The 25611-nt window shown below is 41.3% G+C and overlaps 3 protein-coding genes across 6 annotated transcripts; 2 read left to right on the top strand and 1 right to left on the bottom strand.

Annotated features, from left to right (window-relative positions):
* The first annotated feature begins 5605 nt into the window (after nucleotides 1-5605).
* LOC120727358 lies at nucleotides 5606-10112 on the top strand. 2 transcript variants are annotated; one of them, XM_040021592.1, is made up of 2 exons: nucleotides 5606-5748; nucleotides 6372-10112. In XM_040021592.1, the coding sequence occupies exon 2, from the start codon at nucleotides 6576-6578 to the stop codon at nucleotides 8514-8516; it is 1941 nt and encodes a 646-aa protein (XP_039877526.1). In that variant the 5' UTR covers nucleotides 5606-5748; nucleotides 6372-6575; the 3' UTR covers nucleotides 8517-10112. The 2 variants fall into 2 exon arrangements, with proteins under 2 accessions (XP_039877526.1, XP_039877525.1); XM_040021591.1 differs by lacking the exon at nucleotides 5606-5748 and adding an exon at nucleotides 5868-6248.
* Nucleotides 10113-12788: 2676 nt separating this feature from the next.
* LOC120727359 (methylglutaconyl-CoA hydratase, mitochondrial-like) lies at nucleotides 12789-19964 on the top strand. 3 transcript variants are annotated; one of them, XM_040021593.1, is made up of 5 exons: nucleotides 12789-13064; nucleotides 14538-14879; nucleotides 15046-15144; nucleotides 17842-18159; nucleotides 18647-19964. In XM_040021593.1, the coding sequence occupies exons 1-5, from the start codon at nucleotides 13028-13030 to the stop codon at nucleotides 19534-19536; spliced, it is 1686 nt and encodes a 561-aa protein (XP_039877527.1). In that variant the 5' UTR covers nucleotides 12789-13027; the 3' UTR covers nucleotides 19537-19964. The 3 variants fall into 3 exon arrangements, with proteins under 3 accessions (XP_039877527.1, XP_039877529.1, XP_039877528.1); XM_040021595.1 differs by lacking the exons at nucleotides 12789-13064; nucleotides 14538-14879; nucleotides 15046-15144 and adding an exon at nucleotides 13186-13191; XM_040021594.1 differs by lacking the exons at nucleotides 12789-13064; nucleotides 14538-14879; nucleotides 15046-15144 and adding an exon at nucleotides 17496-17760.
* Nucleotides 19965-23495: 3531 nt separating this feature from the next.
* LOC120727361 (C-X-C chemokine receptor type 2-like) lies at nucleotides 23496-25018 on the bottom strand. The gene has a single exon (XM_040021597.1). It carries the CDS (start codon nucleotides 24625-24627, stop codon nucleotides 24058-24060), a length of 570 nt encoding a protein of 189 aa, XP_039877531.1. The 5' UTR covers nucleotides 24628-25018; the 3' UTR covers nucleotides 23496-24057.
* Between the last annotated feature and the right edge of the window lie 593 nt (nucleotides 25019-25611).

Below are 25611 nucleotides of genomic sequence, written 5' to 3'. Positions count from 1 at the left end.
GGACGCTGGAGGAGAGGGCGAAGAGCAACTGGAAGGAGCACCTACCCCAGATAGTGCATGCCTACAACTGTACCAGGCATGAGGCCACAGGCTTTTCACCCCACTACCTCATGTTTGGTCGGCACCCCCACCTCCCAGTAGACCTAATTTTTGGCCTGTTAACCAGAGATCAATCTGAAACACCTCAGAGTTATGCCAAAAAGTGGGCGTCACGGATGAAGGAGGCTTACCGTATTGCAGCTGAGAACAGCCAGCACTCCAGTGCAAGGGGTAAGAAGTATTATGATCGTCACATACAGAACACAGTCACTCTCCAGTCTGGTGACAGGGTCCTAGTCCGTAATATGAGTGAGAGGGGAGGACCTGGAAAATTGAGACCCTACTGGGAGCAAACTGTGTATGTCGTCAAGGAACAAGTGGGTGACAGTCCCATTTACAAAGTATGCTCTGAGGCAGGTGGTGCTAAAACCCGCATACTTCACAGAAACCTTCTACACCTTGTAAATAACCTACCTGTGGACTTACCTGACCTGCAGAGGGGGCCATTGCCATCCAGAGGGGCTCGAAGGAAAAGGAGTGACCCTGCTGTGGGACATGATGGGATGGAGACACCCGAAAGCAGCAACTCTGAAAACTCAGACAGTGAAGCACCCAGAGTGCAGTACTGGCTCAGAGTATCACCACAGGCTCAACGCCAAACAAAGAATCTGAGACCAATACATCAGTCCCAGAGAAATATTGAAGGAGCCCAGAATGTCCCTGGAAAACAAATATACATGCCACAGTCAGGAGGTGATATGGCAGAGCAACCCAGAGGCACTTCTCCTGAAAGAGAAGTTGAACAAGAACAAGGTGAAAACCAAATTGCAGACTGCTCTGTTGCTGATCCAGAACACCTTGATGCGGAGGAGTGTCCAGAGACAATGACTGAGGGTGATGAGGCTCGACCGCTGACTCCTCAGGAAGCCACAGTGAGGAGATCCGCCAGGGGCAGGAAACCCCCTCGGGTTCTCACATACGAGTCCCTGGGCCAACCATCTTACCGAGCACACGGGTCACTTAACCCCGCTGGACTTTGTACAGTACAGGCCCTGCCAGTCTGGGGAATGCCACCCCTCACTGTGCCACACTACATCCCATACCAACCATTCCCCTGCACTGTTGTACCATACACAAACCCATATTGATACACACACTGACGAAATACCTTCGCTCTGAAATATGAAGATCAAGAACTGTTTCTAGGTGAGCGAGTTAAAGTGTTAAGAAGTGTGAACTTTTTGTGTATTTTCTTGAAATGTCTGGAGCCATCTTTTTTTGTTTGGGAGCATGTGATCCACACAGAAATGTGGTCACAATTGTGAGTTAAGTGTCGTGATATATGGAGATTATTTTGCATGTTTTATTTTGCTGGTTTATTGGTGTAATTTAAAGCCACAATGTCATGTAAGTTCCCTGTTGCCAGGAGAGTGTATAACACTTTGGACAGTAGGGGGCAGCAGCGTGCTTTGGGAACTGAGTCGGGTGCATAGCTGCCGTAAGTTTTCCATTCTGGCAAGACTGACCAGGCGAACGGCAGCGTGTCTCCTGTGCTCACTTTCTCTCCTGTTTTACAGGTCAGTAATGTGGTCAAAAACATAAAGAAATACACAGCTGGACACTGTGATACTTAAACTTTCATGACATAAGACGGGTCTGTGATATGTGATGTATTGCACTGTCGCTATGTGAGCTACTTTAGCTCTGTAGGATGTTATAGCTAGGCTGTATGCCTGGGTAACGCTAGCAAGCTGTTGCAACTGCGTATAATACTCCATATAATAATAAGAAGCACCAACCCAGTTGGGTTTACAGTTCCTGATAAACTTGTAGCTTTGTGTTCATGACAAATGTTTTGTATAACGTGTGTGTAAAGTGTTCTGAGCCCGCCTGAAGTCATGTGTAAACTTGCTGTTTCAGTGTTAGAATCTAACTGGTCTGAAAAAGACACATGAAGCGAGAGCGCTAATAAGAGTACGGCCAACAAAAATGCTGGCAAGGAAAGTAGTGCAGTAATGTTGAAAGTAGAGTTTCCTTTCTATGATAAGACACTACCATGATGATGTGAATTATTTTGTTTATCTCATTTATGGGAAAAGAGGTGTAGTTGTCATTTGTTTCATTCATTTAAACCCTTTGTTGTTTTATGCCAGTAGTGTGGACTAATATTGAAATGTACTGGTGGAAAACAAGCCATGTGAGGGAATGAGCAGTTATTGTGAAATTGAGTTAACAAAAGAGTGGAGCAGATATGCTTGTGTTGTATGAATAAATTCTGGCAAGACTGACCAGGCGAACGGCAGCGTGTCTCCTGTGCTCACTTTCTCTCCTGTTTTACAGGATCGTAATCTGGCTACGCGCCCATCATAGTGGGGCCTGTAACAATTAGACTACACACTACTTACATTCGAAAAATTAAAATTGCTTACCTCCCTTTCTTGACGAAGTTTTCTCTTACAGTTTTTCTTTCAATGCTCAGGTGCAGAAGATTCCTGTGACTCCAAATTCAAACGGAGTTGGGTAACAACTAACATGGAACATGAAGGGGGTGGACATCTCAATTTTTGCTTCTATATACAATTTAGTGGTTTGTACGTTCATAAAACACAGTCAGTATGATAGGTAAATTTCTTCTTCATTGATTTAAAATAAACTCTTATAGGTGTTATTTCATTTTACCTTATTTGTGACCATTTTTTTGTTTTTACAGCTACAGTTTGTAATACCCCCCATGAACTTGGTATTTCCCAAACTAGGGCGGCAACAGCTCCACACTGCAACATATTTTCTGCTTGACTTTAGTCTAATACAATGGCCTGTTGGAGGTGTGTGATTTGCTTCGTCTTTGTGGCGTTAACATTGAAGTCTCTCTTAAGTCACATTAATACTGCACACAGTCGCAGTCCAGATTTCCGTGTCATTTGTGGAGTCGATGGATGCGCCGAGGATTACCGTGTTTTCAACTCGTTTTACCACCATCTCAGACGCACACATCCACAATACATCGCCACTGGGAACCCGCCTACAGGATGGCTGACAGCTTCATCCGATGCAAATGTATTAGGAGGCAAAAATTTTGGTACAGCCATTTTTGCCGACTATAGAGATTGACAGACCACGTGACTTTCGCGCATTGCATGCCGGGAACTCGTGGCAAAACAATCCAAGTACCTGCATCAAATGCAAGCATTTGCAGCACCGCAAAACGTTCATTATTCGGTTCCAATAAATTCTTGCTTTTTCTTTGCCCCCCAAAAAGGTATGTACAAAACAAAGGAGAACAAAGACAGACTTGATGAAAAGTCAAAGAAAAGATACGAGGAAAAAATTCAAACCAGTGAAAGGGTCAGACCCTTACGAGCACACAGAGGGACAAAATACGTTAGCGTGCTGCCCAACTTTCACCACGCTCATATTTATAATTATACGGTTCTTGGAGTGAGTGCATACACTCGTGAAGTTTAGTAACTTCAGGTCACTGCAACAAGCCCAGGTACAGTTTACCGACGGATGGGTACAGGACCTTGAAATGCACCGTGTAGAAAGTAAAGACCATCGTACATATCATAAGTTTACCAGTCTCACAAATCGTCGTCATAAATACACATTCGTTAACCGTTCATTAATAGGTCCTTTGAGCTCAATGGTAATTAATTAGTAGTGGAAATAATTTCTGGTACGCGTTACAGAAATGTAGCAGTGACAATAATATTGTATGCTGTAATCGTACTGGACAATTAGTGATAGAAAACAACTGTGAATAAAAGTATATGTTTTTGTCAATGTACCATGGTAATAACAGAAGCGAAACACAATATTGTGTCAGGACAATTCACTATTTATGCACAATAAACAAAGGAGCATAGCGCGACAATTTCTGTTCAGCGCCAGACTTGCTTGTAACCTATATCAACAATTATGTTATGAAAAATGACGCATTAACTACTACAAAACTCTGACCTTTGTGGAAATGCTTGGAGCAGACTAACCTGTGAGCTGGAGTGTTCTGAGACGTTATATTTGGTCTTTGAATGGCTGCAATCCAGTCGCCTCTATGTTACTTCGGAAACATGGCTCGAACAATTTCTCTTCAACGACGTAATCCGATAACAACCGATCTCTTTACCCGTCGGCTTTCCGTGGCTGTCATGCGACCGGCTATTGCAGTTATTAATACAAAAGCTTCTTCCCATTTTTTGTGTTTCTTTTTATCGCTGTATAACTGATTTCAATTGAAAGCCTGTGTGCGCTAGTACCTCTTGCCACGCGTTCCCAGAATTCTTTGTGGTTTTACCCCTGAGTGACGTCACATTTTCAATCTCTATACTGCCGAACCCAGACAAACTGTTAGCAATGGCAATGGCACTGAAGTAGAGCCACCACCACTAGACCCCCCAGTAACATCGGAGGTGTTGGAGGAGGAGCGACAGGAAAGTCAGAACGTGATGGAGCAAGACGCAGCTGAGCTTCAAACACCTCATCAGAATCAGGTAATGTACTTTATGTGTTTCTGTGTGTACGCGCGCGAATTTTTAAATGTATGTGTGTTGTTTAACCTTAACCAAGCACAGTTACCCCAATTCAGCTTTAGTAAAACCGTAGTAAAGCCTAACTAGAGAAAATGTACTCAGTTCAAGTGAAGATTATAGTTTTAAAGTTATGTGTTTTCTAAGATAAACTACTTGATTAGAATATTTTAATAGGTATGAAGGCCAGTGCTGAATTTCAAATGCATGAATCCGCTGAAATTCAGGCTTACTGTCATGGTCTCCGTGCCTGCCCGGCCGGCCCCACAAGGTTACATTTGCTGTTTCTGTTCTCTCCCTCTCTGCCTGGGCGGAGCTCACTGTGGGCTCCCGCCCTTGGCCCACACACACACCTGACAACAATCACCTGTCATCACCGGGAGCACTATTTGAGGCTGGAACACAGATCCTCTCGTCGCTGGATGATTGTACTACTGACGTTAGTGTTCTCACAGCTCCTGTGGACTTGTGCTTCATAATTCGTGATTTGTGATTAGTTGGTGACTTTCCTTCTCTTCTGCCTCAGATCTTCCCCCCCCGGACCTGCGACCTCCCTGCCGTGTGAACGTGTGTGAGTGTGAGCAAAGAAGACGTGAGCGAGTGTGAGAGAGCTACCCTGTGATTCCCCGGAGTTTTGGATCCCTTCACTGTACATATATTGCACTGGCACTGTAAATAAACTACACCTTGGAGACACCTAACCGCTCTGCGTTTGAGTCCCTGTAACCAGATCGTGACACTTGCACAACAATCTAGGCTTAGTTACCATACTTAAACATAATAAATAAACTTATTTACCAGTGTTGTGTACCTGCCTTGGTTGTTGTTAGATGCTCCATGAACCAAGCAGCTTTCAAATTTTTCTTTCAGTTAACTTCAGAGTAGATTCCATAAAGATTGGTTAAGTTTCATTAAATAACTCTTAAATTGTTCATAACATTTGCAGCTTCATTAGCTATCCATTGTAGTATGAATCTTTTAATAGCAAAAATGTACAACAGTTTGGAATATTTCTTTGTTTTGTTTTGCATCTGGTGGAATTTGAAATACATTCTGAGTGAGTCATTTTTCTTACACAATTGTTTTTCTTTTTGTCCTGTAGGGTAAAAGAGAAACTGTTGATCTTGCCAGATGTGCAGCTGCATTTGCTATTGGTGTGCGGGAGCAATGCCACCTATCACAGGTACTGCTTCATCTGATATTATGGGGGTGTCATTGTTAACTTGTTAATAAGTCTGGTTCAATGTAAGGCTGCAACTAATGATTTTTTTTCATAATCTGTCCACTATCTTTGCAATTAATTGATTGTTTTTCATCGCTGGTTTTATTCAGCTATTACTTTCACCTATATAAGTTATTAAGAACAAATGTACATTACGAAGAAGTTAAGCACAAGAGTTGTGCAGTTCACTGCAATGTATGTAACTCTGGGCACACTCAACAGTTTAAAATAGGCTTAACAGTGTAAAATGTGTTCACTTTTAGGCATAAAAGACAAATGAAGTAGAATTACATAAAAAATAAATAAATGAGGTAATCATTTGTTCACTTTTTCTGTTGTAACCTTTCATGCTCCTCCATCTTGCTCGGTGCAATGTGTTTGTGCCACGTGAGTCATGCATGTGGCATGTCATGCAAAACAATGCCAATTATTGGCTGATTTCTTCTTCTACTGCTCCACTGGTAAATTACAACATTCAGTGGCTCATTAATTTGAGCTAAAGAAATAGAGTTGCATTTTGCTTCTGTTATATTTTCTATTTACCTTTTCATGTCTCTGATGTGTTTTTTTTTTTCCCCCATCAGAGGAGTGTCAACAACATTGTCCTTGGTGTCCAACAGTATCAAACAGCTCTTCTGACGTCCTTGAGGGGAAAAATAAAGACCATCCTTGAAAGGCAACCTGACAGCAATGGACATTTACAACAAGAAGTTCTTTCAACACTGGACAACTTTCAGGATCCCTTTCCCATATGTGCAGCTTCAAACCTACAGGACCGTGTAACACAGATGCATTTCAACCCTGTCACACCTGAGGAGATCATCATTTCCAAGTATGCCTGTAGAGTTAAAAAGGGAGAATCGAGAGTTCTTGCAATCAAAAACAAGTCTTTCTACTACATTCCTTTGATTGAAAGTTTGAAACAGCTATTATCCAATTCAAGACTATTTGACATGCTCAGTGCTGGACCTCAGAGTTGCCCCAACGCCAGTTTTTTGTATGACATTAATGATGGAATTATTTTCAAAACCCACCCACTGTTTTCAAAGAAGAACTCTGCTTTACAACTGATACTCTATTCTGATGAGATAGAAATGTGTAACCCCCTAGGGTCACGTGCGAGTGTAAATAAACTACTAATGTTTTATTACACCTTAGGCAACATAGACCCTAAGTTTAGATCAAAGTTGGCTTCCATCAGACTTCTCGCAATCGCAAAGTCTAGGGACATAGATGAGTGTGGGGTAGATATAATACTACGGAGAATCAATGAGGACTTGAAGTTACTGTACGATGGTGTTGTGATTAACACTGTCAATGGGGAATTTTATTTAAACGGAGCAGTTGTTGCTGTGTGTGGAGACACTCTGGCCCAGCATGAGCTTGCAGGATTTAAGGAAGGAGTTGGTTTTGCGTATAGCAAATGTCGTCATTGTGAGTGTACTTTTGATGACATGCAAGAAAATTTCAATGAACATAGTTTCACCAGACGGACATTGGACGGACACATTAGGCAGTGCATTGAAATAGAAAGGGCAACTACTGAATTTTTGAAATCCTCGCTCAAAACGACTTTTGGCATAAATAGACAAAGCAAATTAGTTGATTTCCCAGGTTTTAATCTCATAGAGCAGATGCCACAGGATATTATGCATGTAATTCTTGAAGGAGTGGCACCAATGGAAATTAAGTGTGTGTTGAAATACCTTGTTTTATCTGGAAATTTGGATTTGGACATGTTTAATTCTGCCATGCAGAACTTTCCTTTTTCATCAGTGGACATACGTGACAAGCCTTCACCAATTAGTATTGCTACTTTAGCTTCAAGTGACAACAGACTCAAACAATCCTCTGGACAAATGCTTATATTGATCAAGATTTTGCCATTCTTATTGTACAGTGTTGTAGAGAAAAATCCCTTTATCCAGTTTATTTTGGATTTAATTGAAATTGTTAAAATACTTTTTGCCCCAGTTGTGTCTTTACAAACTGTGTCCAAACTAAAAAAAATGATAGAAGATCATCTTAAACAATTCAGGCAACTATTCCCAGAAAAAAATGTAATACCAAAGCAACATTACATGCTGCATCTTCCCTCTCAAATTATTGCCCTGGGACCTGTAATACGTCATATGTGCATGAGATTCGAGTCTAAACACAGTTTTTTTAAACAATGGTCATCCAAATTAAACTTTAAGAATGTGTGCAAGTCTCTTGTAAACCACAATCAGCTGCTGGAGTGTTGCCAAAGTGAAGCAGGAACTGAGCATCCGATATTTGTAAATGAGAAAGAACTAGGTCCTGTATCAGAGGTTGCTAATATGGACCATTTGCAATCAAAGGTTGTATATTTTTTGGGGGTTGAAGATGCTATACATCATGCCGTTAGAGTAAAGTGGCTTATTTTACATGGAAACAAATACATCTGTGACAGGTCTCTTATACTCATTTCAGCAAATGGTTTAAACCCTATCTTTGGACTTGTAAAAAACATTTTTATTGTTAATAGTGTACTTTATTGTTTTGAATACCAGGTGTATGAAACCTTGGGTTTCAACAAAGACTTTCTTGCCTATGAAATTGCAATTCCCAACCTTGCCCAAGCAACTGAACTGACTGATGTTGAAGACCTACTTGATTTTACGTCATATTACCCAGTCAATTTCAGAAACAGTGTCTATGTTATGACAAAATATAATCTTGAAGATGTCCTTTCTTTAAAAACCTGAAATAAATACCTTCCAATGAGTGACTTTCTTATTTCAAGGAAAAAGGTGAATGTTTCTTATTTTGAGATAATTTTTGTTTTACACTCTATCTAAAAGCTATTTTTGCTTGAAATAAGTGTAAAATGGTTCATTTTTAGATATACAGACTAAATAAGAAAAAAAAGTAATATATACTTGAAACAAGTCTAATCATCTAACACATGAGACTGGAAACTAGCTTGTAATGTTCAAAACAAGATGGACAAGATAATCTGGCTAAAATTAAGACAATAAATCTTGTCAAGCTACAAGGAATTTGCAGTGTATCTTCACATGTTTCTAATATTACAGTTTTATCTTCAGGTGTAAAATCAGCTGCTCTGCTGTCTTCTCCCCTGATCCTGTGTGATTGATTAGATCCTGCAAACACCACAAATTTCATTCCAGCTTTGATTTGAAAGCCAGCGAGTAAAAGGATCAGCGATAGTTTTCAGAGCGATGCCAAAGCTTGGGTTCCTCTCCTACAGCAGCTTTTCTTTCTTTTCTCTCCCTGTGAAATACAGCAGCTGGACCTTTAGCTGCAACACACTGTGAGACAAACTGCACACAAACAGTTTGTGTGTTTGCTGATGTTTGTTGAGCTGATAGAAACGCTGCATTTGAAATTAGCTGACACTTCAAAGACGTTCCTCCCTTTATGCTCGCTGCTCTTCAGCAGGGCTAGCTAGATGCTAAAGTAGCGCTAACACAACTTACAGTTGAGACCAGCCGTTCGAATAAAAACAAAAAGTCTCAACTTTGAAAGTCTCTGTGTGGCCAACAGCAGACAACATTATGCCCCCATCATGACCTAAACCAATCATGAAGGTGCTGCTTAGAGTAGCTGAACGCACCCCTAAAGTGTTGCACCACCGACTCCGTGCTGCTGTTTGCTCGATTTGTGTATCATGCGGGTGTCTCTGCACAGACGCACAGAAAGGGAAAATGACGTAGGGAATTCCCACAATAATCTAATTGCGCACAGCGACACCTGCACATTCCACCAGTGTTCTGCCAAAAAAATCATAGACCAGCCATTTGAATGAAAAAAAAGAAAGAAAAGTCTTTGCAACTCTGAAAGTCTCTGTGTGGTCAACAACAGACACACATTGTGCCCATATCGTGGTCTAAACTTAAGGGTTCAAATATTGAGGAGGGATACAGGAGGGATTCAAAATCACAACACTGGTCCAGGAGAGTCGGTCAAACGATGATTTTAATGAACACACGTGTGGGAGATGAACACTGTACGCAGACAGCATCGATCTCACTCGAACAATACACAATCAGTTGTTTTTATACCATCAGGGTATTGTTTATGACGCCCCCTCATGCGTCAAGCAGATACAATACATGCATAAGCTGCAAAACCACAAATGTTCTGGTAACGACTTTTGACACAGTGAAAAGAACATCGCCTCCATCTCCATGCCAGGTGCCTTTCCTGTAGCCCATCTCGCTCTCGCTTCTCCAAAACTTCAGGGCATGCTCTGCAACAAAAACTGTCAGTTCTACAGACTCAAAATGCAGTTGCAAGAAAAATATGTCTGAAATCTTACCTAGAATACAAGTCTACCTAAGATGTGTGTGTGTGTATATGTCTCCCGACCTCAATTGCACTTTGTTTCACCTCTCACCTCACCTACTAAAGCTCACAACCAGACAGAGGCCACTCTGATATGTGTAACAATCTACTAAAACTATATATGTATATATTGAATAAATACTTTAATTAAATGCCACTACTCAAAGCTTAATATTAAGATTATCAATGAATAAAAGACAGTAATGAATATCCTGGTTATTCAAATAGCCTCATCCAGACAGCTCCTCAAAATAACCACCAAGAAATGCACACTTTACAGAGGAAACAAAGACATTTTAGAAGTACACTTCCTGACTTATTGTTGTTACATTCAGAGATAGTCAAGGGAGGGACCTCTGATGCCTGTGCCCAAGGTAAGATGTGTGTAAGACACGATACTTTACCACTACTGAATGTAGAGAAAGTTAGGATCTTAGGCTTATGGTCTCTAGGAATCGACTAAGGAGCAAATGACACACAGCTAAAAGAACAGTCAACATTTATTCAAAACAAAAACAAAAACAGTCATCCAACAGTTCACAACGGTTCCAATTGTCCATATTTGTCAGTTTGTGTATTCAGTTTTAGAGTTCAGAGCTCAGTGTTCAGAGTTCTTTTCAGTCTTTTCAGTTCAGGTGTGTGAGTGTGTGTGTATAGTGACTATAAGGTGTGCTTAAAATCCTTAAAATCCTTTCATTTCCTCAAAAGAGTGGGATCTTTCCAGGGATCTTTCCTAAAGCCTGATTGATATTCAGATAAAATGGCATTGGTGTCTAAAAACTCCTTCAACTGCTCAAACAAAGGAGCTTCAAGAACTTTGGCCAGCACAGATAGATTAGATATTGCTCTGTAATTAGTTGACACTGCTGGGTCGCCCCCTTTAACAGAGGGACAACAAAAGCTGATTTCCATACTGAGGGAATTTCATTCATATCGAGTGTGAGGTTGAAAAGTGTTGTGAGAGGCTCTGCCACAAAATCAGCTGCCAGTTTCAAGAAGTAAGGATCTAGTAAGTCTGGCTCTGGAGATTTTCTATGATCTAACACTTTAAGAGCTTATTTTGATTGATTTGGATGGGGAACATGTCACTATTTCATTGTTCAGGAAAATTCATTCAAGTTTTCACCAATAAATTTCAAGTGAAAAAGTTTTTTTTTGTTTTATAATAATAAAATAACAATAAGAATAATAATCATCATTACTATTAATAATAATTGTTCTTGGCTTCATTTTCCCTTCCAGTCTTAAAACACTTCCATTCAATGATTTGGGGGAAACATGAGACATTTAAAGACCTTCATTTGTTTTTAATATCAGAGTTTTTAATGAGCCACAGCAGCCCTGAATAAACACTTGAATTTCTGTCTGAGCTGCTGCAGTTTCCTGCTGCGTCCACTGGGTTAGCTGTCTACACACCACGGGGGTTTCTGCCTTTATGGTCAAAGCTGTTTATATAGCACACAGGCTAATGCTAAGTTAGCTGTACTGCATGATGAACAGCTGAATGTCAAAGCAGAGGGGTTGTAAAGTGCTTTGGGTGCCTAGAGCGCGCTATATAAATGCAATTCATTATTATTATTATTATTAAATCTAAAACTCAGAGACCTTTAGATATAAAACATCAGCTGCATACTGTCCTTAATTTAAAGTGAAATCTTCTGTTCTTAAACTTAGATTTGATATCTTAGACCTGAAAACCTGCACAGCTTCATTGTTCAAAATTTACTGCAGTTCAGGTTTAGACTCACACACAGCTGGTTCATGTTTCTGTCTCTGTGTCCTCACTTTCCCAGCATGCCTCGGCTCTGGAGGTGTATGAGGGGGTGGAGTCTGTCCTGCTGACCTGTCAGGACTCTTCTGTACCTGCATGTCCCACTCTGGTGTGGAGCTGCCACGACCTTAGTCCTCCAATCATCCACCAGCGTAACCTGGCAGGAGATGAACTGAGAAGAGCTGTGGAGAGTGGGCAGGCAGGTGAGTCACAGGTAGGCTTTTCTCTCTTCAGCAGAAGCTCAAACCAGCTCAAAGACTCAGGTGAGCAGGATTAGCAGGACTCACCATGAGTTCTTCCACATGAACGTATTTCCAGCTGTCAGAACACAAAAGAAAACAGGTGAGAAAATTCCCGAGGAACAAGCAGAGAGGAAAACACTGGACGGCAATTACCACCACTGATAGGTAGCAGTCTGTTGGAGAGTGGAGGTGCCTGTTAGTCTTTAAATTCCACTGAGTGAATGAGCTGATGACAAACAGCCAGAGCCCAGGAAAACTGGAGATCCAGCCAGCCACCCGAGAGGAAAGAGAGAGGGAAGGAGACACAGAGAGGAAGCAGAGGAAGGAAAGAAGGAGAACAAACCTGACCTGCCAGGACCATCACGAGTTTCTACCTGCTCTGAAAAGGTGGTGCAAAAATACCCCATCAGTGTTGTTTCAAACAGTCCAGCTTAAATTACAAAACTTAAACTAATCTTAGACTAAACTCTGAAATAATTCTGACACATTATTTATTAAACTCAGTCAACTCTGTGTTATCAGTGAGGGCATTGATGAGCCTACACTTACATAGATAATATATCACAAACATAGAGACAAGCTGAAGCTTTGGGTTATTAAACTTACGCTTTTAAAGCATGGCAACACTTTTTTATTGTTCTTTATTCAAATGACATTTCATACATGTCAGTCTGCTGATGAGCCTTGTGTCAGCACTGAGGTGGAAGCTGTGGGCTGTAAAGAGGATTTTTCACAGTGGACAGTTTCATGTCACACGACTGACTTCCTCTTAAAAACAAAAGTGAACTTTCCTTGTGTGCTTACAGCTGGAGAGAAATTGCTGAGTGTTTGTTTCTTTGTTCAGTCAGCAGCAGATTTAAAGGACTTTGTGTTTGTTTGAGCTTTTTACAGGAGGATGAAGACGTTGCTGGTGATCCTGCTCCTCATAAATGGTAAGAAACTGAATGCAGATCAATCTGCTCTCACACCACAGTTTAAGGCCGATAATCTCACTGTGTGGTGTTTATGTGATGATTTAAATTCATTGCTACAAAATACAAATGCAATGATGTGTGCTCTGTGAGAGTCGAGAGAAGCTTCTGTCCAAGACAGAAGTAACAGAGAAGTAAGAGCGACTTTACATTTACAGAGTAAAGATTCATGTTTCATGCTTTGTTATATTTGACTTTGACTGTACTTGAGGAATTACATATTTTTGCATTTAAGCAAATGTTTTCTTTAAAACTCGTAAACATGCAAATACAATGATGGGTTTAGTCGGGTTTTAGTTCAACTTTAAAATCCTGAAAGTTCCAAAACAGAAAGCAGTTATTCTGAAACACCTGAGATTCTTCACTTTTGAAGATTTATTATTTATCATTAATCAGACAAAAGCATTTTACAATAATTGACAGAAGACTAAGTTTCTAAAATAACAAATGGCTGCAGTTTTAGATGAGTGGTGTACTGAGTGTCCTCTCTGTTAGGCTGCATCAAAGACCACACAGGGTGACCCCTCGGAATAAAGAGCTTATGAATCCAGAAATGTTTGCTTCATCTATCTCCCAAAAAATGTAAAACCCAAGTCCAACATAACAGGTATTATAAGGTGGCTGACTAAATACTTTTTTGCCCCACTGTAAATATCCTTTGCTGTCCCTCACTGGGTGAGTGTTCCAGCAGCACAGTGACAGGTGTAGGTGGTCTGGCCTGACACTCTGATTGCTGTGTTCTCTGTGTTTTGTTATGCGAATGATGAGACGAGTTGACTCTCGCTTTGGCAGCTGAGGCAGGTTTATCCTCCCAAAACTGTTCAAATAAAAACAAATTCAGTGCAGCAACTTCATATGACCGGACGTCTGCACGCACACCTCTCCCCAGCAGGGCCTCTAGACGACTGAGGTGTGACATCACAACAAACCTCATTATAAATCAAGCTGCTAAAATAATGAAATATACATATAAACATATATAACAAATTAACCATATAGTAACAGTGTGAGACAAAATGCACAAGTGGAACAAACAATATTTGAATGACTTCAATTACTTTAACTGTGTTTAATCGCTCTGTAACCGGAACAGGAAGTGACTCTGTGGGACGTCAAAGGTCACACAAAGAAAATAAAAGCTCCCAAAATATAAATACAGAAAATAAATATATATACATATGCATGTCCATAAACAAGACTGACAAATGAAAATAACACCACAGGATGGATCTTTGGTGAAATACAAATGATCTTTTTAATACACCTGTTACACATGCATGGAGCATGCAGATTCACAGAAAAGTAAAGAATCTAAAAATAAAAAATAAGAAGTGAGAGACTGTACAGAAAGTAAAGGAAAGAAAAACACAAATATCTACCTGGTGTATCTTTACCTCAAAGTGACTCATGGAGTCTCTGTCTGTGTGTCCTCAGTTTCCCAGCATGCCTCAGCTGTGGAGCTGTATGAGGGGGACTCGTTCATCCTGCCCTGTCAGTATAACACTTTCGCTCTGACTGACCCCACAGTGGTGTGGAGTCGCTCCGACCTCAGTCCTCCAACCGTCCACCAGCGTCAGCGTCAAGGAGACGAACTGAAAGATCAAAACCAGCGTTACAGCGGCCGAACATCCATGAAGACTGACGCTCTGGAAACTGGAGAGCTCAGCCTGAACCTGACCAACCTCCAACTGTCTGACAGCGCCACCTACACCTGCTCCGTCACAGACCTTAGATATGGCTACATGAAACTAGGCGATGTACAGGTGCAGGTCAAAGGTCAGCAACAAACACTCGGTTTTATCATTCAGATAAAACTGTATTATTTTACTGCTGAAAACACATGTTGACTACAAGTATCTTGGCTTGAGGTATATTCAGTAAAATATATCATTACATTCAGTCAGAGGTCAAAGGTCATGTTGTTCTTTGTGTTCCTCCACAGAACGGTTTCCATCCTGGGCCAAAGCTCTCCTGGTTCTCCTGGTTCTTCTTGTGGTTTCTGGAGGTCTTTTATTTCATTTCTGTCAGTATTTCATGTCAGGTGAGTGTCTCCTCCTACACTACCCATAATGCCGATGGTCAGCAGGTGTCCTCTGGTGGCTCCTTGACTGTGGCTCACACAAACTTGTTCCAGAAGCTGAAAGAGTTGAGAGTTACAAACAGCTGATACAGAGAGCTGAAGAGAAACTTCCAGGTTTGTTCCAGAAGTCAGAAAACCTCCTTCAGACTCAGTCATTGATCAGTGAAACAGCTCCACAACATGACTTTACTAAACAGTGTGTGTGCTTCACTGCATTGATCTGACACAGAGGCTGCATGTGGACAAGCTGTTCTTCTTCTGTGGTGGTAAACAGCAGGCTGACATGGGCTGTATCCCAATTCAGGGTCTGCAGCCTTAAAGTACGCAGCCTCAACGATCCTCAAGGGCCGCGTACTCAAAGACCGCTAAGGCCAGAAGTGCGAGGCTTGTGAAATGGGACGGTCTAGCCTCCGTTGTGCTGCCCAGGTTGCCTAGCAACCATGATACTAACAGCTGGAAACGTTTCATACAGCTTTGTTTGACAGAAATGAAGGAGAAAATCTTTTGTTCATTTGTTTGTTTCTTGCTACATGAGCTTTGATCATTCTCTGTAAGATTAAGCTCAGCTATTGAACGGCGCATATTTTAAAGTAAAGGCTTTAAAACCAAGTTAGTACAAACGTCACTAATGTCACATAACTTTGCCGACATGTGGCCAACAGTAATGTTTAATGTTCTTCGTTATTATTCCCCCTGTTTCTCAGGTTTTAATGGTCCAGTAGAAGAATTATTATGTATCAATTATGTATGAATTTAAAAAAAACTGGAGGTCATCAAGGTTGTTGACTTTAAGACATGCTGGTAGTTTAACTCTTATCTTTTGTCATAGATTAATAAAGCTGGGTTTCATCTGCAACCCAGCTGTTGATGAGGTCTGTCCCAAGTTCCTGAAGGCTCTGGACGTATAGGGCTGTCCTGGTTGACACGCCTCTGCAATGTTGCGTGGAGATCAGGGCAGTACCTGTGGACTGGCAGACCGGGGTGGTGGTCCCCATCTTTAAGAAGGGGGACCGGAGGGTGTGTTCCAACTACAGGGGGATCACACTCCTCAGCCTCCCTGGGAAAGTCTATGCCAGGGTGCTGGAAAGGAGAGTTCGTCCGCTTGTCGAACCTCGGATACAGGAGGAACAATGCGGTTTTCGTCCTGGTCGCGGAACACTGGACCAGCTCTTTATCCTCTCCAGGATACTTGAGGGTGCATGGGAGTTTGCCCAACCAGTCTACATGTGTTTTGTGGACTTGGAGAAGGCATGTGTCCCTCGGGGTGTCCTGTGGGAGGTGTTGCGGGAATATGGGGTGTCTGGCCCATTGCTACGGGCCATTCGATCCCTATACAACCATTGTAAGAGCTTGGTTCGCATTGCCGGCAATAAGTCGGACTCGTTCCCGGTGGGTGATGGGCTCCGCCATGGCTGCCCTTTGTCTCCGGTTCTGTTCATAATTTTTATGGACAGGATTTCTAGGCGCAGCCAAGTGGCGGAGGGCTTTCGCTTTGGTGACCTCAGAATCTCATCTCTGATTTTTGCGGATGATGTGGTTCTGTTGGCTTCATCGGGTGAGGGCCTCCAGCTCGCACTAGAACGGTTCGCAGCCGAGTGTGAAGCAGCGGGAATGAGGATGAGCACCTCCAAATCTGAGGCCATGGTTCTCAGCCGGAAAAGGGTGGAGTGCCCACTCCGGGTCGGGGATGAGTTCCTGCCCCAAGTGGAGGAGTTCAAGTATCTCGGGGTCTTGTTCGCGAGTGATGGGAGAAGGGAGCCGGAGATCGACAGACGGATTGGGGATGTAGCTGCAGTAATGCGGACGCTGCACCGGTCCGTCATGGTGAAGAGGGACCTGAGTGAAGCGAAGCTCTCAATTTACCGGTCGATCTACGTCCCTACCCTCACCTATGGCCACGAGCTGTGGGTAGTGACCGAAAGAACGAGATCGTGGATACAAGCGGCAGAAATGAGCTTCCTCCGAAGGGTGGCTGGCCTCTCCCTTAGAGATAGGGTGAGAAGTTCGGCCATCCGGGAGGGGCTCAGAGTAGAGCAGCTGCTGCTCCACATCGAAAGGAGCCAGCTGAGGTGGCTCTGGCATCTGATAAGGATGCCCCCTGGGCGCCTCCTGGGTGAGGTGTTCCGGGCATGTCCCAACGGGAGGAGGCCCCGGGGCAGACCCAGGACATGCTGGAGAGATTATATCTCTCGGCTGGCCTGGGAATGCCTTGGTGTTCCCCCGGATAAGCTGGAGGAGGTGGCTGGGGAGAGGGAGGTCTGGGCCTCTTTGCTTAGGCTGCTGCCCCCGCGACCCGGCCTTGGATAAAGCGGATGAAGATGGATGGATGGATGGGTTTCATCTGCATATCAGTGAAAATGTTTACATTGTTTTCTTATATTATAAGAGAAAGATTTATAATTTGAATAGAACTGGTCCCAGTACAGAACCTTTTGGAACTCCATGACTAACGTTTGTAACTGAGGAAGAATCCTCATGAATCTATGAGATGGATATGACAGAAACCACAGCAGCATAATTACTTTACTGTCAATGTTTTCTGGTGTATCAAATGCAGCACTGAGGCGCAGTACAGAGGTAGGTTTACTGTAAGGAGGCCATCAGATGATTATTAAAAAATGTTACTACAGCTCATGTTGTGCTTTGTTGTCCTCTCAGTCCCCCAGGTGGAGGTGGATTCAGGGGTGGAGTCTGTCCAGCTGATCTGCGAAACCACAGTTTGTCTGCCTAAAGATGCTAAAGTGGAGTGGAAGGATGCAAACAACAGGAAGGTCCACGTGTATGAGAACGGCTCTGACCGACCTGAAGAACAGGACGATAAATACAACGGTCTAACGAAGATGAAGAGAAACTTACTGGAACCTGGAGACCTCAGTCTGACCCTGAAATACCCCACAGACACCACCTACACCTGCACCGTCTACAGCAGGGAGGGAAACATCCTGATGAAGAAACAAGTGGAGCTGAAAGTCAGAGGTCAGTGCTGTAGATACAGGTCAAATGTCAGAGGTCAGTGTTGTGGATACAGCTGACTCATGATGGTGGTTCAGTCTCAGTGGCTCCATCCAATAATGTTACAGTGTTAGCATGTCTGATGTTTGTGGCTAGTTTTGGTTTTTATTTGATTTCCAGCCAAAACATTTGGGTTTGGGTGGAAAAGTGTTCCAGCTCTAATGTACAGCTGTCATATTAGAAATAGAAGCAGCTCTGATTTTAGTGCTCAAAGAAATCTATGAAGTTATGAATTCACACATGAACAGTTTTCTGCAGCGTTCCTCTCGGCCTTATTTGCAGCTCCACTCTTGTTTTTGCTCTAATAATTATTTCTTTCCATGAGCTGTTTCTCTGCCTGAAGGAGGCGCCACTCCATCGCTTCATTTAGTGCAGAACAAGAGTCACATGATGCTGCTCTGAACACCAATCACACTTTGTACAGCTCATGTTGTGTTTGTTGTCCTCTCAGTCTGTCAGGTGGAGGAAGGGGCGGAGTCTGTGCTTTGTCCTCGCCTGAATGGCCACGGTGCTGTTACGCGATACTACAGCTCCGACTCAAAGGATGACCTGCACGTTAGATACCTGGACGGAGAAGACAGCGGTATTGTCGTCGTTGGAATAAATCGACCAAAAGCTAAAAATGCCATAAACAAAAATCTTGTGAAAATGATGTTTGAAGCTGTGGAGGACATCAAGAAGAATAAAAAAGTGCGCAGTGTAATTTTATGTAGTTTGGTTCCTGGTATATTTTGTGCAGGTGCAGATCTGAAGGAGAGGGCCAAGATGCACCAGAGCGAAGTGGGACCATTTGTATCCAAAGCACGAGCCCTTATTACAGAGCTAGGAAACCTGCCAGTACCAACAATTGCTGCAATTGATGGTGCTGCCTTAGGAGGAGGCTTGGAAATGGCCCTTGCTTGTGACATCAGAATTTCCTCCAATACTGCCAAAATGGGACTAGTTGAGACTAAACTTGCAATTATTCCTGGAGCAGGTGGTACACAACGTCTCCCTAGGGTGATTGGCGTCTCTCTTGCCAAGGAGCTCATCTTTGCTGCACGAGTGGTTGATGGAACACAGGCGCAACAAATGGGTCTTGTCAGTCATTCTGTGGAGCAGAATAACAGTGGAGATGCTGCCTACTTGAGGGCTCTGGAGCTCGCACGGGAGATTAACCCCCAGGGCCCAATTGCAATAAGGATGGCAAAGTTGGCAATTAACCAGGGGATAGAGGTGGATTTATCTACAGGTCTGGCAATAGAAGAGGCTTGTTATTCCCAGGTGATACCAACCAAAGACCGTTTGGAAGGCTTGTCTGCTTTCAAGGAGAAGAGGCAGCCTCAGTACAAAGGGGAATGAAGTCATCGTTCCAGAATCGATCAGTTCTGCCTTCAGCTCTGCTACTGTTCCACTGCTTCCAACATAAATTATGGGTCAGACTAAACTCGTCAACACATTAGCCCTTACATCATAGTTGACAGGTGGACCTTAGGGGTCGTTGTGGCTGGTGTTTCAGGCTAAAGCACTTTCTGACTTTGTTAATTCTATTCACGTTTATTTATATAGTGACAATTTATGACAGCAGTCACCACAAGGTGCTTTAAATTTAAAGTAAAGAATTTACAACTAATCACATTAAGATTTGGAGAAACAAAGCAAACTAACCCAGCTAAGTTAAATGTGTCCTGCTTATGGGGCGCCGTTTGTAAAGTGAAACATGCTGAAATTAACGGCAACATTTTTCCACATTTAGCTCAAAACCTTACAAAAACATATTTTTTCGAGTAATTTTTTACAAAATTTAGTAAAATATTTGTAACTTTTTATCAAATGTTAAATATTAAATCTAAATGTTAAATATTAAATCTAAATATTATATTTAATTCTAAATCTAAATGTTAAATCTAAATGCTAAATGTTAAATGTTAAACCTAAATGTTTAGGCTAATATGCAAATTTATTGTACGGATCAACGGAAATACCAAAATAAAAGCTTCGGAGTTCTTATAGGACAACCACAGAGATGAGTCCATTATCAGAGGCGATTAGATCATCCGTAACCTTCAGCAGTGGTCAGTATGCACTCCAGATCCTGACCTCATCTACTACAACTACTCTTCCAAAATAAGAGGAAAGTTGGAGATTGCTCTACAATGAGCTAAGGCAACTGAATCAACTAAAGGCATTTTAGTATTTCTATTGAGCTTCAGTATTTATATCTTCAGTGACGGTGATTCTGATGGTGGTGATGGCCGTACTCTTCAAACAGTTTGGTCTGTTTTGGTGTCACCATAGTCTTAGTCTTCAAAACTAATCTAAGAACAGAGAGTTTGGTACAAAAATTTATTTCCATTTGAAACCCTGAAATATTTCATGACATCTTTCCAAAAACATCCATGTTTGCATGATTGAAAGATTAAAATGAGCTAAAATACAAGGATAAAAACGCGTGACATGACCATCCGGACCAACAACCACACACGGCTGAAAAACTGTGTGGCTGTGTGGCAGCTGAATAGCCATGCCTAATGAAGTGACTAGTGGGTTGATATAAACTGAGCTGTAAAATATAAAGGTTAAATAATCTGCCCCCGCTAAAAAATAAAAGCAAATATGATACAAATAAAAGCAAATATATATTAAACCCACTGAGTTAATGCAATACTTAAGTTAAACCCCTTACATAAAAGATGCACTTGAATCACAAACTTGATTTTAAAATCCATTGCAGTGGCGTAGAGAGGCCAGACTACAAACATTTTCAAATATTCACAAATATTCAAATATTTACAGAAATGACTGTGAAAAGCTGATGAACTCAAGAGCTTTCTGTGTGTGTTATTGTACTGCTGGGCAATAAATAGTTGTATTTACAGCGATGCTTGAAGAATTGCAGTGTTTTTCTTAGAAAAAAGGTGAAAATAGCTATCTGGAACCCTCTGTCTCATCGGTAATTTCAGCCACTGATTAGATTGCTTTAACACATTTTTTGTTTTCTTTTTACCCAGAAAAAAATCATCACTACAAGATGAGGGGTGGCATCAAACTCTTGATAAAAATAAGACCTTTCATATTATGTAACTTTTGATCACCCACCCATCCCACGTGACCCTTGATAGTTTACTGGAAATGCAACTTTTCTTCCGTAAATCATCACTAAAAAACCTGAACATCCAGGATACCAAACAAACCCTGAATTCATCAAGCTAATATTACTAATATCTGTGTTTTACAGACCATCTCAGGACTGAAATTCTAGTATTTAGACGATTACTTAAAACAAATATATATGTGTCTCTGTATGTTTCACTGATACAGTTTATGAATAGAGCTTGCTGCTTTCATCTCGAGCCTTTCATCGATATAAGGCAACTTATGGCTTCAAGAAATACCACATGACACAGTGATGACCAAAACGCCACAATTCAGGGTTTAAAACGTGGAGTCCCAATCCAGTGGGAGATATTACTGTGACTATGTCTGTGTTTTATACTCTCTATGGGTCAAACAACAATATATCAGTCCTGCTTTTTGCCACTTCTCAGCACCACTTTTCCTGGTCAGTCAGCAACAGAACGGTTTGGAAACAAATCAGTTTTCCAGAAGTAATGAAATGTTTTTCTTCAACTAATAGCAGCAGCACTATACTTGATCCACTTATGTATTGGGGTTTAAAAAACAAAACTAATGACTGGATATGTGTTTGCCTTGCGAACACAGTTTTAGTTTAGGAGTCAAATATAATCATTTAGTTCTTAAAAATATGAAAATAAAGTGATTGAGTTATAAGCAGACTGTCCTGGGACAAAAGAAACTGATTGTTACAGTTATTATGGTACTACTTTATCTTAAAGGCGGTTTAAATACCATCTAAACCTAAAACCTCATATAGTGATAACCGATATCAGGGCAGCTATCAGTTATTATCAGTGTTAAGCTTTGAGTTCTCCTTAAGGCTAATTAAAAACGGGTGTTTAATGATCTCTACGAGTGCTGGCTACTCCAGCCAGAGACATTACCAGATAATGACGATGAAAGGGTGATTAAAGTCTATAAAGGACATAAAATTTAATTTATTATTAATTTAATTCATTGTAACTACATAAGAGCCAGCAGCAGCAAATAGGCACACTGAAGCCCGGTGATTTGCTGGGGGGAATAAAATAAAAAATCAAGATCACTTTCCTGAATAAAAAGGATTCCATGACATTGCTCTGGAAAATAAACTTTGTGGATCTTGAACATGTAGCTTGTACATCTACATTAAACCCATACTTTTATTGAATATATTGTTTGCATTCATGCTGTACTCGTAAAATGACTCAGAGCAAAGGTGTCTAAATAATTTAAAAGCTTTCTTAAATGCATTTTTTCAGACTACCTTTAAGATTACCATAAAGACCATAAAACCACAAATACAGACGTGACTTTGGGGCCATTTGGTCACGACAGGATGGACGTACTGTTGACTTGGAGCTCATGTACAGACCAGTCGATGCAGAAATATCAGAATTCACAGAAACAGAAACGATACCAGTTCTTTCAATAGACCTACTTCATTTTATTACACACAAAGACAGAGGTTATACACAAATAAACAGTTGCAAAATCAAAATGGCAAAATATAACAGATCTAAAGACTGATCTGGATTACTCAGAAAGAAAAGAACAAAGAAAATCAAAGACACAACGATGATTTAACGCCCACATTTCATGTCTGCTTCACTTCTCTACTCTAAGCCCATACATGGCATATAAACAAAAGCGATGCACTTACTTCCTAGAACTACTTTCTCTACTGACACCATTTTCTACGTCTGGGTATGGTTTTAGATTTAATATGTAATAACTTGCTCTATAACATGTTAATTAAATGAACCTTTAATTAATATACCAAAAACAAAACAGAAAAAACACACATCAAAATTATTAATACAACATTTTATCAACGTCGCTTTAAAATTGACAACAAATGCCTGCAGAGCCTGTTACAAGTATTTTCTAACAGTGTGCATTGAATCGGAAAAACAAACAAAACTAAAGTCAATGAATAATTAAACTCACAAAATTATTTAAGTACACTTTGCTGTGCTCATTATCAGCTCTGCATTTAAGTAAATTGACTTGGTGTGATGATTTATCACACAGTGACCCTTTATGCAGCACCTCTGTTCATCCTCTGCCTGAAAACACATTTAGGGCAGGTGTCAAGTCTTTAAGTTCAAATCATGATCATTTGGGACTCTGCCGGGTCCAACAGAGCCAATGGCTAGTAACAAAGTTTATCGGGAAGTTGACTGCATGTGAGTGTACGAATGACTTATTTGTTTCTGAAAATTCTGCATGATAAACACTTAAATCTTGTTTTTTCTCAATTTTTTTAATGTCACGTATTTGTCTATACAACTTCTTGGTCTTCATTGCCATCTGCTGGATAGTTTGTACAACTACAACTAGTGATGATGACAGTAATAAGCAAGAAGCACTCAGGGAGCCCAAACTTAAGCCAAGGCAGCTCAGTCCCTGGGCAACATTTACTTTTAAGGGGGTAGCGTTGTATTTTGTGTATGTCCATTTCCTTGTCTTTCTGCTTTTTACACATACTTTAAAATTTAAAGTGTGGTAAAAATAACAGATTTTGGGGTCAACTTGAAAGAAAGACTGATGTGAAATGTAAAAGTGAGGTCAGAGGTCAAGTGTGAAATATTGAGAGACTTTATATAATCATTCCCAATATTTGCTATTTGTCATCAGTACAAACAACGGCAGTAAGAAACATAGTTTAAATAGCATTATTATCACTATGACCTTCAGATCAATCTACTGACATGTTGCCCTCCTGAATTTTGAGCGTCACATACTTTCCCGTCTGTCTTTTCTCTAAAAGAGCAGCTTCATCTTCTTCCTGAGCTTTTCTTCTGCAGCGACATAGAGGAATGGGTTGATGCAGCTGTGCAGCAGAGCCAGGCAGTGGGTTGCAACCAAGGCTGTGTTTAACGACCTCCTGGTATCACAGTCATGCTGTACCAAATCAGCCCTCAGCAGTATGTCTATCACCATGGTTATCTGGTATGGTGTCCAGAGGAGCAGAAACGCAACCACGATGGTTACGACCACCCGCATGGCTCGGTGCTTCTGGAAACCGTGAGTGAGCAGCAGCCGTGAAACAGTGATGCTGTAGCAGGAGATCATGACAATCGCAGGGACCAAAAAGCCAAAAACACGAATGAACCCCTGAATCGCGAGCCTCCATGCGGTAGAGATGTCAAAGCGAATGAAAAGAGTAGGCAGAGCAAGGGCACAACCGAGAACCCACACCACTGTGCAGAGGATCCTGCTGCACATCTTTTGGTGACTCTTGAGTGTCTCCCTGGTGCGCACAATCACAAGGTAACGATCGATGCTAATGCAGGTGAGGAAGATGATGCTGGTGTAGAAGTTCGCATCCATGACGATGTGGAGGAGTTGGCAAAGGAAGTCTCCTAAGAGCCATCCTCGAGTTAGTGCTGCAACACAGAACTGAAGCGTTAAAGCCAGCAGTCCATCTGCTATGGTCAGTTGGAACAGGTACACATCTGATGGAGCCAAAATTTCTTGGCTGGTTCTGATCACCCATCCTACCAGCAGGTTTCCGAATATGGCCAATACAGAGATGACTGTGAGGATGACGCACAGGATCACAACTGCTGTAGGTTCCAAAGGTTCATATCCACATGCTAAGGTATCTGGATCTGGAGAGAATGATTCTCTGGATTTGTTGTAATCATAGGAATAATTGTTCCAAAAGAAATCATGAATCACAGCGTTGGTGTGGTTGCTGATGCTGGGAGCTCTGCTGGGTGTTGAGGTCTTAGTCTGTTACAGTCTCTCACCCTCATTTTCAAGTATGTTTTATGAGAAACATACATAGAGACACTCACAGTCTCTCGCACTCACACATCTATTAGATAAGCACGTTTGGTCAAACAGCTTTTTGTTTTTTCAAAAATTAAATATATCCGCAAACCATTGGATTTAAAATGAACAGTTAAATAAAATAAAATTAATCACAGATGATCAATGTTTCATTACATCATTAATATGTGTATTTAAAGATTTGGCCTCTGTTACTTAGCTTGCTTATATCACTGAGACTTTTACTGCTTAAATATAGTAAAAGTATGTAGTAAGTAGTGTAAAATGGAAACTCAGACATCAAACAAAACTTCAACTTCTACATTTAAAAAAGTTCTTTATCATAAGCAGAGTGCTTACAAATCTGCACCTGATGGTCCATCTTTGGAAAACTTATTTTCTGTAACTCTGAAAAGCAGCAGTTTTTCTGAACAACATTCTCCTTCCTTCAGTTTAGCAGGAGGTCCTCTCATGATGATCTACAGTGACACCAAAGATCAGGACAGAATTCACAACAATCCTCATGGAGAAAGAATCGTG

This window comes from Simochromis diagramma, unplaced genomic scaffold (assembly GCF_900408965.1).
Source record: "Simochromis diagramma unplaced genomic scaffold, fSimDia1.1 OVJJ01000777.1, whole genome shotgun sequence".
NCBI lineage: Eukaryota > Metazoa > Chordata > Actinopteri > Cichliformes > Cichlidae > Simochromis > Simochromis diagramma.
This window is presented reverse-complemented; position numbering and strand designations above follow the sequence as displayed.

What these genes read in the sequence shown, in the direction of transcription:
- LOC120727361 (XM_040021597.1), bottom strand. Translation starts at nt 24,627, where the DNA reads ATGGATGCGAACTTCTACACCAGCATCATCTTCCTCACCTGCATTAGC.
- LOC120727358 (XM_040021591.1), top strand. Translation starts at nt 6,135, where the DNA reads ATGCTCCTCCATCTTGCTCGGTGCAATGTGTTTGTGCCACGTGAGTCA. An exon ending in CTTCTTCTACTGCTCCACTG is followed by an intron (nt 6,249 to 6,371) that starts GTAAATTACAAC and finishes TTCCCCCATCAG; the next exon opens with AGGAGTGTCAACAACATTGT.
- LOC120727359 (XM_040021593.1), top strand. Translation starts at nt 13,028, where the DNA reads ATGAAGACGTTGCTGGTGATCCTGCTCCTCATAAATG. An exon ending in TGTACAGGTGCAGGTCAAAG is followed by an intron (nt 14,880 to 15,045) that starts GTCAGCAACAAA and finishes GTTCCTCCACAG; the next exon opens with AACGGTTTCCATCCTGGGCC. An exon ending in CTGTCAGTATTTCATGTCAG is followed by an intron (nt 15,145 to 17,841) that starts GTGAGTGTCTCC and finishes TTGTCCTCTCAG; the next exon opens with TCCCCCAGGTGGAGGTGGAT.